The sequence below is a fragment of the Trematomus bernacchii genome, unplaced genomic scaffold (genome assembly GCF_902827165.1).
Source record: "Trematomus bernacchii unplaced genomic scaffold, fTreBer1.1, whole genome shotgun sequence".
Taxonomy (NCBI): domain Eukaryota; kingdom Metazoa; phylum Chordata; class Actinopteri; order Perciformes; family Nototheniidae; genus Trematomus; species Trematomus bernacchii.
The window spans coordinates 14,641,232-14,656,298 of NW_022987973.1; the positions used below are offsets into that span (position 1 = coordinate 14,641,232).

At 38.8% G+C, this 15,067-nt stretch overlaps 2 protein-coding genes across 4 annotated transcripts; one reads left to right on the forward strand and one right to left on the reverse strand.

The window, feature by feature from the left end:
* Nucleotides 1-1,436: 1,436 nt before the first annotated feature.
* On the reverse strand, nucleotides 1,437-6,169 carry LOC117471538 (transmembrane 6 superfamily member 1-like). Of its 2 annotated transcripts, XM_034116628.1 has the most exons (10): nucleotides 5,902-6,169; nucleotides 5,640-5,743; nucleotides 5,417-5,514; nucleotides 5,224-5,327; nucleotides 5,055-5,137; nucleotides 4,726-4,844; nucleotides 4,040-4,135; nucleotides 3,860-3,952; nucleotides 3,655-3,774; nucleotides 1,437-1,688 (listed from the first exon to the last, which is right to left on the reverse strand). In XM_034116628.1, the coding sequence occupies exons 1-10, from the start codon at nucleotides 5,997-5,999 to the stop codon at nucleotides 1,497-1,499; spliced, it is 1,107 nt and encodes a 368-aa protein (XP_033972519.1). In that variant the 5' UTR covers nucleotides 6,000-6,169; the 3' UTR covers nucleotides 1,437-1,496. The 2 variants fall into 2 exon arrangements, with proteins under 2 accessions (XP_033972519.1, XP_033972520.1); XM_034116629.1 differs by lacking the exons at nucleotides 5,640-5,743; nucleotides 5,902-6,169 and having other exon boundaries at nucleotides 5,421-5,502.
* Nucleotides 6,170-7,125: 956 nt separating this feature from the next.
* On the forward strand, nucleotides 7,126-13,417 carry LOC117471539 (BTB/POZ domain-containing protein 1-like). Of its 2 annotated transcripts, none has more exons than XM_034116630.1 (8): nucleotides 7,126-7,761; nucleotides 9,484-9,640; nucleotides 10,789-10,894; nucleotides 10,983-11,180; nucleotides 11,313-11,505; nucleotides 11,618-11,705; nucleotides 12,362-12,508; nucleotides 12,615-13,417. In XM_034116630.1, exons 1-8 carry the CDS (start codon nucleotides 7,325-7,327, stop codon nucleotides 12,771-12,773), a joined length of 1,485 nt encoding a protein of 494 aa, XP_033972521.1. In that variant the 5' UTR covers nucleotides 7,126-7,324; the 3' UTR covers nucleotides 12,774-13,417. The 2 variants fall into 2 exon arrangements, with proteins under 2 accessions (XP_033972521.1, XP_033972522.1); XM_034116631.1 differs by having other exon boundaries at nucleotides 11,376-11,505.
* The last annotated feature ends 1,650 nt before the right edge of the window (nucleotides 13,418-15,067 follow it).

Below are 15,067 nucleotides of genomic sequence, written 5' to 3' on the forward strand. Positions count from 1 at the left end.
AAAGACAGACATACGGACAGACTGTCTTCTGTACTTTCTGCATGTATGAACATAATAATATACGTATATTTGTAACGCAGTCTAAAGGCAAAGACGTAGAACCTTTATTTTGAAGGGTACAGCGCAAGCATAGGGCACACTAGCCAATCAGAAGCAAGGAGGCGCTGGAGACACACCCACTTATGGAAACGAAACATTGAATGGTATACTTGTTTTAACAGTAAGAACAGAAAAACGAAAAAACGAGCTGAATTTCCGTTTTTTTGTTTTGGGGCAAAATTGAAAAACTAAAAAACGACCCGTTTCTGCTCTTTTTTTAGTTTCAATTTGAACTAAAAAACAAACGGTTAAAACGTACCTTCGTCAAGAAACCCCCCCTAGTGTCAAATATCTGAAATGTATCAAATATCTGAAATGTGACATATATGTCACATTGGGCTTTAATGGTAAAATAACTCTTATTTTTAACTTAATTAATGAGGATGATTTTTTGGTTTAAATTAGTTTGAACATTCTTTGAATTGAAGAATAAGAACATATTAACTCAATATAATTGAATCAGCTAAATTAACTGAGCAGATCATAATAATATTTCTAATTGTGCATATATGTCACTTTGGGTTTACTGTGAAAGTTTAGGGTTAAAGTCCCGATGTGACACCAGTGTCACAGCGATATTTATCTCATGTTTCATATCAATTTGATCAATAAATGTTTCCACAACAGGTTAAATGTAATAAAGGACATGTTATGTAAGCATTTTAATTCTTAAATGGCTTGAATTTTACCTTTAGCAACACAAAAAAATCTTTTGAAATGTAGCTCGTTATGTCACATGTGTTAGCCTGGCACATGGACATATTGGACATGTTGTTATGGGAACACTAAATCAAATGTCCTGGACCATGACCCACCAGACTGTTCAGTGTGTGCCACTTAGGGACTTCATGAGATAAAATAAGTGGGAAGTGAATAAAAAATTATTGCGTATTCTTTCTGTGTGGATAGTTCCAAACAAGGCATTCTAAATAGGAAAATCACGGACAATATTTTGTACTAAATGCCTTTTAAGGTTGAATATTTATCTCTATAGAACCTATATTATAAAGCATACAGACATGTTCATTTCTTTATTTGACAAACTATTGGCAAAATAAGCACTGCACAGAAAGGTCAGTGTGAACAAGTAGAACGATTTGTTACCAATAAACTTCAAAACGATAAGAAAAAGGATAATTTTCAAGTTTTTCCAATCCGATACACACATTCTAAGCTATTCCTATTTTTCCAAATAAGGGACCATAAGTGTTGGATGACACAAACTGCGTGGGACCCTGGATGTTTCCAATACCTCCACTTAGCCTTCACTAAGGTTAAAGGTTGTTGCTTCCTCTCCAAAAATAGCCTCTGCTACTAACTGCAAACAGAGAGAGCAGTACTTTGCAATCCTTTTATTTAGGCATCATTGACATCCCTGGAACTCTCACGCCTCTCTTTCAATCAGTCTTTTTATCTGGCGTTGGCCTGAGGAAGAAGGCAGGCCTGGTGCGGCAGCGGTAGCACAGAGCCTGAGGCATCAGAGCGTACAGGATGTTGACCAGCAAGAAGACAGGCTGGCCGCCAGCAGGCACTCTGTATGAGAACGGTGTCCGTGTGTGAAGTGATGCACAGATATGAGTGAACTGGGCCTGTGAAGTAAAGCAGAGGGAGAGAATTTGAAAAATCTGTTTCACACTAACAGGGACATTGGTTTCCTGTCTAGCTTGAAGAGTTCACATATCTTTTGCAATAGGCTATATTTTGCTGCTGAAAAAAGAAATGGTGTCTTCAAAATATTTCAATTCTTCCTACTTTGTTGTACAAAAGCTGTAATTTCTTTTGGTTATGAATTTTCACAAAACAATTTCATTTTGTAATGATGACCATAAGAGCTGGAACAATTATAATACTGCCTCTTATCTCCACATATGTTTTTCAATTCAACAGACTCTTGCCAGTTACCTTTTCATGGACAGTCACTGATAAAATACATATGTGCCCTCTCGCTTTCGCCACCTCAAGTCTTCATTATGAGGTGACAATAAAGACAAAGCTAAAAAGAACGTTAAAGCACGCACACAAAAAGGAAAAGGGATACATGACACTCTCATAGCAACCTCGACCGTCGGAGCATCAGCTTTCCTATTCATAGCCGGCCTGAACAGCTGACATTTAACTGAATACCACCAAACCATTCCTCTCTGGCTGAAGTCAGCCTCTGCCCTTATCCCGCTGATGAGTGATGCGCTGCAGCTCAACACAATAGCAGCTTTGTATTGTCCTGATATGACTGACCATGACCATGGTTATTTAATCATTGTATAAGTGGGAAAGAGATCAGTGGGTCATTCCAGTGGTATCTTCCCTGTATCTGTAATTTAGATATTTAAAGATATAATCTATAGGTCTGGTTTTCCTAGTTTAAATTGACACAGAGCAGAGAACTTAATATACGATATATGATAAATATTTGCTTTATAAGTTTTTGTCTTCCAAATATAGCATTCCTTGATTCAATGTAAATATATAACAATGATAAAACATGTTAGACATTAGCATTGTGTTTCACAGATAATGTAGCACAACAAATAAACATTCAATGCAAAGGCATATAGGCTAACAAACACAATCAAACAATCACTAAACCAAGAAGACAACAAAATGCTTGAAAGAAGATAAATTGATTAGAGTGGATTAAATGACAAATGTAAGTTTACTATGAATACAATAAAAAGGAGAATTTATTGACATTAAAGCGCTATATACTTTAAGAATTGTCAGTTTATCAGTCATAATTACAAGTTCTAATTTGTTGTGCACCGTTAGACCTGTTCTCTGGACTGTATGCTTGATTGACATTTATTTGCCCGATATAGCCATATGAAGTAATATGTCAATTGTCACTTTTTATAATGTCTTTGTATAAAGAGAAGGTTTATCTTTCACCTTATTAACATCGTTCTGATATAGCAATTGTATTTTCATGCAAAACGCAATAATAACGACAAAATAAAAAGTTAAAGGGGACCTATCATGCAAAATGCACTTTTGTACGTCTTTTATACATGAATATGTGTCCCCGGTGTTCCAGGGAACTCACCAAGTGTCAGAAAACACAACCCTCTCTATTTTCCTTCATACCCAAATCTCTAAAAAAGGGGCTGCAACGGATCTGATAAAAACTGATCCAGATTTGAACACTGTCCTGACGACAGGACAGTGGCGCTACGGCTATTGGGCCAACTCCACCAATCAGGAGGAGACAGCCACGGCCATTGCCGTTCGAAAGCGATGGAGACGCTGTAGTACATATGCCAGGCCTGTAGATGGTGCTGTTCTCACAGAATCTGCCCTTGCAAAAACAGAGCTAAAAAATGTCAAATTGAGCAAAATGAGGCATGGCTAAAATGCATGATCTGTTTGGTATTTTGAAAAAAAAAAAAGTATAAATATGCCTTATATAGGTATGGTCCTACACTATATTATTTAAATATAGCATGATAGGTCCACTTTAAATAAAAAAAACGGTTGGATCAAATGAAAACATGTGTTTGGTTGTGAAGAATCTCTATCTGAGGAGGCTTGGTTTCCTTGGTAACAACCAGCAGGACGTACCTGTGCCAGAGCTCCAGAGTGCACCAGAGTCAGGTCCGGCATCCACTCACATCCAGGGACCATCAGCCCGTAGAGAGTAATGATGTAGTACGGTCCAGAGTACAGCATGCCCACCAGCATCTGACCAACATGGACACATTTTAGAGTTGTATGCACAGACAGTGTTTCAGAATAAACATGAGGTATTTCATAGCTTCAGAGTTACCTGTGCTTTAGGATAGGCAGTAGGGTCTTTCAGGTAAGGCTCGTACTGCTGTGTGTACTCTTGACACCATGTGCTGGAACAGTCCAGAACAACCTTAAACACAAAATACACAGGCACGCCACATAAAGACATATTTTCAACCCATGTGTGTGTGCAGTTGATCCTCTCAAGGTTTCTTACCAGGCCTCTGAAGACACAGAAAGCGAAAGCAGGGACGAGGTAGATGATGAACAGTAAGTCCAGAGGTCTGTGTAGTAAACTTTTTTGTTCAGCCTCCTGGATGTTACGAAAGAAAGCAACATCATGACATTACACTTAAAACTTTGCATCACATACATAGCTCTGTCACACACTGAAGAGGTGCTGGAGGGGAAACGTTTGCCTGTTGCGTTTCGAAATGTATATTGCACCTACTAACAGCTATACAACAAAAAAGGAAGCTTACATTTATCAAAGCCAAGAGACCAGTATAATGTAATGGACTGGCAATCATAGACATGTTCTCAAAGGTCATAGAGACAGAAAAAAGAATGTAAGAGAGCCAATATCCTGAAAAAAACCAAAATGTCTTTCTTATCTATACAGCTCCAGAGACTGAACTTTTTATTTTCTTAAGGCAAAATGTTTACTTTCTTGGCTGTTTCCCTTTTTCGAGGGGTTGTGTTCATGTGTCCACCTGTTCAAGGTATAAAGTTAGCATGTCTTTTAAATGATCATAATCAAATATTTTAAAAATAGAATTGTGGTGTCTTATATTTCAAAACTGCTCTACACGTTATATTTCTTCATTAATAAGCATCTATTAAAAAACCCATGTATGTGAACCAGTGATATTTTTTATTTTAACAGTTCTGATCCTGACTTACAGCCAACTCATCTTCCTGTGTGGAGGGCTGACTGAAGATGCGGAAGCAGGCCCAAATAGACACCGAGATGTATAGCATGTGGAGGAGGAAGAAATAATTAACTTCGGTTCCATGCTTTCCTGAGAATAGACAGAAGATTTATATGTCACTTTGGGAGGGACGCAAACCAAGACAGAAGAATGTATCTACATCAGAATGTGAATGTATCTACATCATATGTGAATCTTTTTCAAATTGACTTCAGTTTGGACCTTTGTAGTATTCTCAAGGGAGGTATGTGTAGGGAGGGTAATACGCTACACTAAAAGCATGCCATTATTTTTACTTACCCACAGTACTCCCAAGAATGTAGACTATGGCACGCATGAGAAAAGATCCCACCCAGTAGAGACCAATGGCTCGGTAACTGTCCCTGTGGAGAAACAAAAAATGCCATTGTCAAAGCCAAATAAACACATTATACATAGATACATAGATACATAGATAGATAGCACTTACCCCCAAGTAATCGCAGCAATCATGAGCAGATACATGAGATAGTGAACACAGCCATCCCAGTAGGAGATCATGTGCCCATGTGCTGTGTTAATATGTGGATCTGCCTGAAACACAGGGCAGTTTTATTATCAGGAATGTGTGCAGGCTGTGCATACTGACAACTCACTGACAGGATTCACAACAAAACACTTGCCTGCCTGAGGTAAAATGTCACAAATCCATCAATGATGTTGTCCTGCTCCAACCCAATTATCAGATTCACAACACTGAAGAAGGCATACACTGCATACACTGGACACATAGATATACTTTCATTTTAATTCAGTTTGGTGACAAAACAACAATAGATACTTTTGGATATTTTATGTGAATATGGTTTGGTCCCAACATGAAAACATGCATTTCTGAATCCATACCATAGAAAAGAGGATCTGCTGGAGCCTTCTTCTTGAACATAAAATGTGCAATTGACAGGATGATGATGACTGTTGAACACCCAGCGAAGATGAAAGCTTGAGCGCTAAATGCAATAAAATATATTATTATAATAATAAAAATAATAAAGTATATTTCAAAAGAATTTATGACAAATACCATTATCCTATTAACTGTTCCACTAATGATAACATTTTCTTCATCATCACAGGCATAGAACAAACACAAGATTAAAATCCTCACCTGTTGGCTATGAGGGAATTAAATAAATAGCAGATGGGGATGGACATCAAGGAGAGCACAAACACTCCCGTCCCTGCAGACGCTGCAGACACACTCATCGCGACCAGGCTGATAATCTAATAAATCAGCTGTTAAAGACACATGTGTTTAGTCTGCGAGTCTCATATCTCAAGGAGTGAGGAGAAGTCAAACTATGTTAGGAACAAACTTCAGATGCAGCTCAGGCATGCTCTGTCTTGTTCTTCTGGTCTTTCTCACTCCCCCTCTCTTCCTCTCTGCCTCACTCACACACACACACACACACACACACACACACACACACACACACACACACACACACACACACACACACACACACACACACACACACACACACACACACACACACACACACACACACACACACACACACACACACACACACACACACACACACACACACACACACACACACACACACACACACACACACTTTATTTTATTGATAGTGCAGACTCTGACATCTAGTGGTCGATTGGAACATTTGAAGCAGGCAGCACGATATTCACATTTAACACTAAGCAAATAAGTAGCATTAAGTGCGGCTTAATACAAAAAACGTATTTATTTGGGGCTTAATATCAATGTTATAATTGATCAAACATGTTCAAATCCACATTTTTAAAGGTTGTTATGATTACTTCCAATATGATTTATACATGATGCAATGACAAGTGTTTGATAAATAGTGAAAATCTATAACATATTTTAGGCAATATTCATAAATAATTACTATTATGGCGAAAGTGTTCCTTCAGAAACGTTTTATTTGACTAACTTTCACTAACTACTACTTTACTCCTTAAACAGGGCATGATGTGTTATGACATATTACACAATATGTCCTCAGGGATCACTTTACATTTGGTTATACTAATATAGGCGACACCTTTTAGGCTTTACCTTTATTTATATACTACTACTAGCCTACTATACTATTTATTTTTATACTAATGCACTTTATTTTTCTTTACCGAATATTTGTTTTGCACTCTTTTTTTGTGTAGTTATATAAACAGTCTATGGTAGTCGTCTTAATCATGTGTCTGTTATTTTTGTTACGTATGTAGCCTATTTGTATTGACTCCGTCCTTTTAATAGATCTTAGATTTTTGCGACTTTTTTCATCACTTTACGTTAGTGTGTTGCTCTTGTACTCAGCAATAAAGTTGAATGAAAAAAAAGTGTTTTGAAGGAAGTGTGCGTCTGCGTCATTTCTGGAGAGACGCAAGCTAGCAGAGCTAAACATCAAAGAACGATGGCGTCCACCGCAGTGGATACCACGTAAATACATAACGACCCAAACGGTACGGTCGGTGTATTTTCGTCTGTCGTTGCCGGTGCTTAGTAGGAGTAGAGATAGAAAAAATAGTAACGTGTCGTTATGGCGACCGGGAGCGGGAGCGGCAGCAGCGTCGGCTTAGCGTCAAACCATGACGGTCAAGAGGCAGCATCAAACTCGGTTCAGTCTGGAGCTGCATCGGTGCCTTCCAACGCGCCTGTCCCCGGTGCTGCCCCCGGTGCTGCCCGGTCTGCCTCCCCGCCTGAGCTCGGCCTTCAGCGGGAGCCCATGTACAACTGGCAGGCGACGAAGAGCTCCCTGAAGGAGCGCTTCGCCTTCCTCTTCAACAACGAGCTGCTCAGCGACGTCAGGTTCATCGTGGGGAAAGGCAGGCAGGCCCAGAGGATACCGGCCCATAAATTCGTCCTGGCCGCCGGCAGCGCCGTTTTTGATGCCATGTTCAACGGGGGCATGGCCACAACCTCGGCGGAAATAGAGCTGCCCGATGTGGAACCAGCAGCCTTTCTCGCCTTGCTCAGGTAGGACAGCTGATACTGGGCTGTGTAGAATATGCACCATGCACAGGGCACATTCAATACCACATTCAATACCACTTGGGTTACCAGGTCGTTCAGGAACATTCATCTTCAGGGATATAGCCAAGGAAATGAATTCGTTTGGGAATTTATTAACTATCCAGATTTTTGTGATCATTTTATTTCACTGTCCAGTAAGATAATACAATACAGGCCATTTGTGTTCTACTCTAAAGAATGATTAATCAGCTTTTGGTCTACTCTGTATTGAAGGGTTTAAACTTAAAAAGCATGCAGTTCATAGCATTTATTTGTTGTATGCGAAATTCTACCCTTTTCAGCTGGAAATAAAATATGTTCGTCAATAATACAGATACAAAGAGGAAAGGAAAATAAGGGAACATTTTTGATCCAATCCTACCTAAAGCCAAAAAAGTGTAACTTACATTTTTGAATGACACGTATCCTCCCAATTATTTCTGACATAAATGATTTAACAGGAATACAGATGTGTTGATTATGTGAGAGGGACATTGAGAACATATTATCCTCAGTGTGAACCTGTACAGGAATGTTGGCTTGCATTTCAAGAGCTGACGTTAATCTTATGACATATGGCTGCTACAAAGACTCTCTAAATGTGGTGTTCATTAAAGCTGAAGTTCATCAAGAAGAAACAACCTGGGTTTTCTGATAAACAATCTGATTTAACTTGGTAAACAAACAGCTTTATTCATAGACGTAAATATGTAAAGATTGAGCCCCTGATCAACGGATGGAGGAATCAATTTAATACAAATCAGCACAAAAATAATGAGTGGTTGACTTGTCTTTGAAACAGACTTGTGCGATGTCTCTCAGAAGTGACTCACTAAAAAGACGTTTTATTTGGGACACACCTGGATTAGTGAGCTGTAATCTTAAATTGTTATAATGAATATACGCAGCACAAGTTTATCCTCATATACGTAGAAGATGGTCTGTTAAAGTACAAGCATTCACAGTGCCTTGAGCACATCGGACAACACCTACTGTGAAAATAAGGATTAAGGGACGAAACATTGGGAAAACCAACCAGTTTATTCTGAGGAGTTGAGTACAGGACAACAAACTACTTATTTGCAGTGTAGTTGTGTTGTTGATAGCTACGAAAACCACCACTGCAGTTTTTTTAATTTTGGGTGTATTTTGGGTTCAACCTGGGCTAAGCATGCCATGACTAATTTCCAGCCCTACTTCCCTGTATTTCCAGTGCAGTACTCACACATGCTCTTTAGAGTTTAGTGTCCTTGACATTTTTGTGTGCCTTGTTTCAGATACAACACGTTGTAGACACTTTAGTAAGATATAAAAACAAATGTTTATACAAACTCCTTTTTTTCTATTAACCAATGTAAGAAAATATTTCTTGGTAGATCTTCTGAGGAGGAGCAGCTAAACATTACTTTATACAATTGGCTAAATGAAGGCATGAATTAGGTACTGTCTGATAAAATAACATCTGAGTAGACATCTGATGCCTTCTTTTGGACAGCTTTCTATTCTCTGTGCGGAGGACAGATTTAAAGTACTGAGGCTTAATTCCCCCATAGTGCTATTAATCTACAACTGCAAATGTGTTGCTCTATTAAGATTTGTTGGCCTGTGATGCCATTTATACTGAGAGAAGATAACCCCATGAACACCTAACCTGACTCCACACATTTCTTTGTTTCCTCTGTGCAGGTTCTTGTATTCTGACGAGGTCCACATTGGTCCGGAGACTGTGATGACGACCCTGTATACGGCTAAGAAGTACGCCGTCCCCGCCCTGGAGAGTCACTGTGTGGACTTCCTCACCAAGCACCTCCGAGCTGACAACGCCTTCATGCTGCTTGCTCAGGTAATCAACACGTCAATTGTGTAGTACATATTTGACCCTAATAATTTCTGCCAATATAATGTGGTTTGCTTCCTTAAAGTCTCCAAATTACAAAATTCATATTTTTTTTAAGTCTGTACAGATATCAGATATAAAACAGACATGTTCAGATACTTTTTATGGTTGTCGCATGCTTAGAATTAGAATTTGATTTGTGATGCCTAAAGCCTTGAAAAAAAAAGACATTGTATAGCAACATGTCTTTGTAAAAGATTTGTCCAGTGGATAATTCAAAGACCTCCACAGATCCACTTGCTACTAAATAAATAGTTCCTCTATTTTCTTTTTACATTTAATGGCCTATTTTTATAATTCAAGCACTTAAAATGAATTTACATTTTTACCTTCATTCTATGAAAGTGATGGCAGAAACTGCTTTGTCAGACACCACTGAGAAAAAGTGAGAAAATATTATCCTAGTATGTTATAATTTTAAAGCAGAGAGCAGGAATACAAGGTATAACAACAGCTTGGAATGATTTCTTAAAAGTATAGTTCCTGGGGCACAATATAATATAATGCAATTTTGTCATCTGCTGGGAACTGACAAAGAAAGAAGCCATTTTTCTTTCTGTTTGTGATCCGCACCAGACCACCTTCCAGCCATTGATGGTTGAGTTTTTATGACATTAGCTGTTCTATTTTTGGATTATGCTGCTGTCTGTCTGGGTTCAGCATTCGGCTCTGATGCCTGCTACGCCTTCAGGCTGCATGCTCAGCTGCTTTCTGATCAAAAACCACTCCCTTTTAGGTTTTTCAACCCAGGACCAGCGAGAACAGTCCTCCAAAAAACACCCAAAGCAACCCAGAGAAAAATAAGATGTATTCCCAGCTGTGAACTCTTAATTATCAGTTATATTGCTGGGTAGCTAGTTTAAATCTAATTAATATTTAATGAAAAAAATAACAATATTTCTTCCAACTACATAATTTATGAGAGTTAAATGCAAAATGTTCTGAATAAGTGGATGTAAGATTAAAAATGTAAGATGGAGAAGCATTCTTTGTGTTTTATTATATGAACATTATTTAGCTTTTTCGCATGTAAATTCAATGACCAGTTTCATCTAAAACATACTAATGTGTCTTTTTTATGCATTTTGTTCCAGGCAAGGTTATTTGATGAGCCTCAACTTGCCAGTCTCTGCTTGGACACCATAGACAAAAGCACTGCGGACGCAATAAACGCAGAGAGCTTTACAGATATCGACCTCGGTATGTGACTCTTTTGACCCGATATTTCCTTTTCTAAAGCTTTCTTTGGATGTGAACTGATGACTATTCTGTGTCTTCCTATGTGTAGACACCTTATGTGCAGTGCTCCAAAGAGACACACTCAGCATCAGGGAGAACCGCTTGTTTGGGGCGGTAGTCCGGTGGGCCGAGGCCGAGTGTTACAGACAACAGCTTCCCCCGACCTCGGAGAACAAACAGAAGGTTCTGGGCAAAGCTGTCCCGCTCATACGCTTCCCGCTTATGACTGTTGAGGAGTTCGCTGCAGGTAAGCGCACCACAAAATGTTTTTACTGATACTTTCTTTTAACACCATACTACCATTTCAACCAAACATATTCATCATGTCCATACTGTTCGAACCACAGAAACCAGCTTGATATTCTTTCTTGTGCAACAGGGCCTGCCCAGTCTGGAATATTGTTCGATCGGGAGGTGGTAAATCTGTTTTTACACTTTACAGTAAACCCCAAACCAAGGGTCGACTACATCGACAGGCCCCGCTGCTGCCTCAGGGGCGAGGAGTGCAGCATTAATAGATTCCAGCAGGTTGAGAGTCGATGGGGGTACAGTGGTACCAGCGACAGAATCAGGTGAGATGGCAACATCCGTGATCATTTTTATTAATCTAAAGAAATGATATTGAAGCTACATTTACATTTTATTTGGGTCTAATTTCCTCTCTCTGTCTTTCTCCTTCTGCAGATTCAATGTTAATAAAAGAATATCCATAGTGGGTTTTGGCCTGTATGGTTCAATACATGGACCCACTGACTATCAGGTCAACATACAGGTAACTTTTGGCATTAAGGCATATTAATGTTACAGGAATTATCACCAGTGCTTTTGTGAGGGGGTGATCATTTTCAGTTTTAGGAAGGACTGGATTTCATTAAATTAGAACGGTATAGCAAAACAGTTTTGATACCAATTTCTTTTTTTGGGTACCTTTTTTGATGAAAATAAACTCAAAATTGCTCAATTATAATTTAAATCAGCATGCTTTTCATTTGAGTGCTGATGCTTAACAGACACTTTTCCAGCCTTATCTTGGGTTGAACATGCTTCCCTTCATCCTTTGTGATATGTTACTTTATGAATATATTTATGAATTACAATTTGATGATTAATACGGCATACTTGTGATCTATGGGCCTAAGACACTGACTGTAAGATCACAATATCCCTACGGACTTTTGTGGCATGTAATCCCTCCCACATCTCTCTAAGATAAGGCTTAAAATGTCCAAGAAACAAATCTCATGTTCACTTTTTATGATTATGCCACAATTTGAGCCAACTAAAGTTGGTATAATTTAGTCCACACTTAAAAGCGATATGGGAAAATAAATCAGCTTATACTGTACTTCCAGTTACCAAACTGAAAATACACATCCTAACAGATACGTTTTATTATTTATTAACTAAAGACATTATCCTGTCCTGCAGATCTTAGAGAGCGACAAGCGCATTACTCTGGGGCAGAACGACACAGGTTTCAACTGTGACGGCACGGCAAACACGTTCAGAGTGATGTTCAAAGAGCCTGTGGAAATCCTACCCAATGTCAGCTACACTGCATGTGCCACCTTAAAGGTCAGTCTGCTGTATTTAAAATACGTGTAATTGCATAAATTAACACCCGTTTCGACCCAAATAAGGATTAACCTATTGCATGTTTGTTTTTGATTCAACATCTCAGGGCCCGGACTCCCATTACGGCACAAAAGGGTTGAAAAAAGTGCAACGGGAAACAGCAACGGGGACCAAGACAACGTTTTTATTTTTTAGCTCACCAGGAAATAACAACGGTACATCAGTGGAGGACGGGCAGATACCAGAGATCATCTACTACACCTAGACTTAACACATTGCCACGCAGGTACATTGAAGCGGGAGACCTCAGACTGCTGGGAAGACTAGACTGCTGGAGATAAACGTAGTGCCTCAAGATCCCGTGGAATAAAGAATGTGTGTGTTTGAGAGTGTGTGTGTACATATGCTGAATCTGTCTATACAAAAGTGGTGTACGGACAACATCAACAATGTGGAAGTAAGCAGAGATGTCTGGGGCAAAAAGCTTTTCGGGCATAAACTGTATCATCAGTTGTAAATGATCTTAATACTGATGTCTTGTCTGTGTTTTTATCATTGAGCTGCTGTGCAGGAGTTAATCCTGAACTAGTGAAACTAGAGACAGCTACCATTTGTTGGTCGGCACCATTTCATTTTCATTTCTCAGTTTATGCTGATGCATTTACCAGAAGTATGATATTTGCATATTTTTTATTGTGCACTGTGATCATTTATTCAGCAGGTGTCTTCAAGTACTTTGTTTTTGCATTGTATTAAGGATACATGTGTGTTGTGTAACTGCGCCAGTGGTACATGCTGTAATTTATGACTTTGTTTGCTTAGCACTTCATTAAGATGTAAAACAAGGACACTTGCGAATTTTAATAGTGAAAAAAAGGTCTTTTTGGCAATAAAATGTGGTGAACCAAAGTAAGATTGTTTTCTTTTGATAAACTCCATACTGTATATTGTTGGTCTTGAAAATATATAAAAATATTTGTTGTATCATCCCTCTTTCTGTCACTAGAGGATGCTAGAGATTCAAACAGCTACAAACCATACAGATAACCTGAGGGGTGGAAGGATGGAATAAGTTGTTCCCATTATATCGGTTAAATCTGAGCGGATATGAGGTGATCAAGGAGATACAAACAAAACTTCTGCTACAAACAATTAATTACCCTCTTCAGGCATTTAAATTATTTCAATGTAACAATATGAGAGAGGAGCTCACTTGGATAACTTGGTCATTTACACACGCTCAGTAATAGTGCTTGACTCAAGTAAAAGTACCAATGTAGCATTGTAACACCAGATTCTCCTCAGGGTGTTTCTGTTTCAGAGGATGAGTCCTGCAGCTGAAGTTACGGGCTGCATGAGACCTCTTGTCCCACAGAGAAGCTCCTCTTCATCTTACTGCTTGTTGCGTGTCACAGGAATGAAATGACCAGCCAGCCAAACTACACATTTTTGAAGCTTTGGCTTTGCAGCCAGGTGTTTTTATTTACTTCAAGGAGTGTATGTATCACTGTGTATGTCTGTTTGCTAAAGAGACATTATCAAAGGACTTTCAAGTTCCAAACAATTCAAAACATTGAGGTCAAGCTGGGTCAAGATCATACATCTGTTTACCTCTAAGACACATGAAACAGCACAAATGAAAAACAAAACGCCATGAGAGCACACTTAGTCCTGTCTCATTCTCACACACAATCACTCACACACATACAAGGTATAAGGAGGTTTAATATGTAAGAGTGTGTATGAGTTTGGGAATGAGGGAGTGAGAGAGAGAGAGAAAGAAAGAAAGATATGAGGCGAAAACGGCGACTTGCTGTAAACCAAATACTGTATATTGTTGTCTCTGTACACACACAATGTTGTCTCTGTAAACACACAATGTACATCCAGACACACACACACACACACACACACACACACAAACACACACATTTCTCAGCTGATACCACTCTTCCACATCCATACCAACACACCTACATCATATTAGTTGCATACATGTATTCCAATGGCTGGCAGGGCCCCATTATACAACAGGCAAAGAAACCAAGAAATTACAAGCATGTAATTCAATGTGGTGATATACAGTAAAAAGGACAAATTGAACTATTTTCCTCCAATATAAAACCCTGACATTACAAAATGCATGATTATATACCGGTATGGCGGAGAGATCAAAAGATGTGGTTATAATGGGAGTGGATGGGACATTTTTGTCCGCGAGTGGCTAATGTGTGAGTTTTTTGTTTAATCTGATTCTGTGCAAAAACTAATAATCCACCAAAAATAAATGTTGTTGCTATTCTTTGACATATCCAAGACTGTGATAAAAAAAAAGCCGACCCCCCCAACATTTATTATATGGAAAATAACTGCCTTTTTGTGCATGTTTTTCATAGAAAACGCGAATTCATGTTTTCAAACTGGCAGTTAAAGGGTTAAAATCCTGAAAATAATTTAATATTTAGTATTTTTGATCAGGACTGAAGTTTAATATAATGTTTTTATCAAAGTCTTTTGCAGTGGACATTTTCGTCCCGAATGACTAATGTGCGTAGTCCA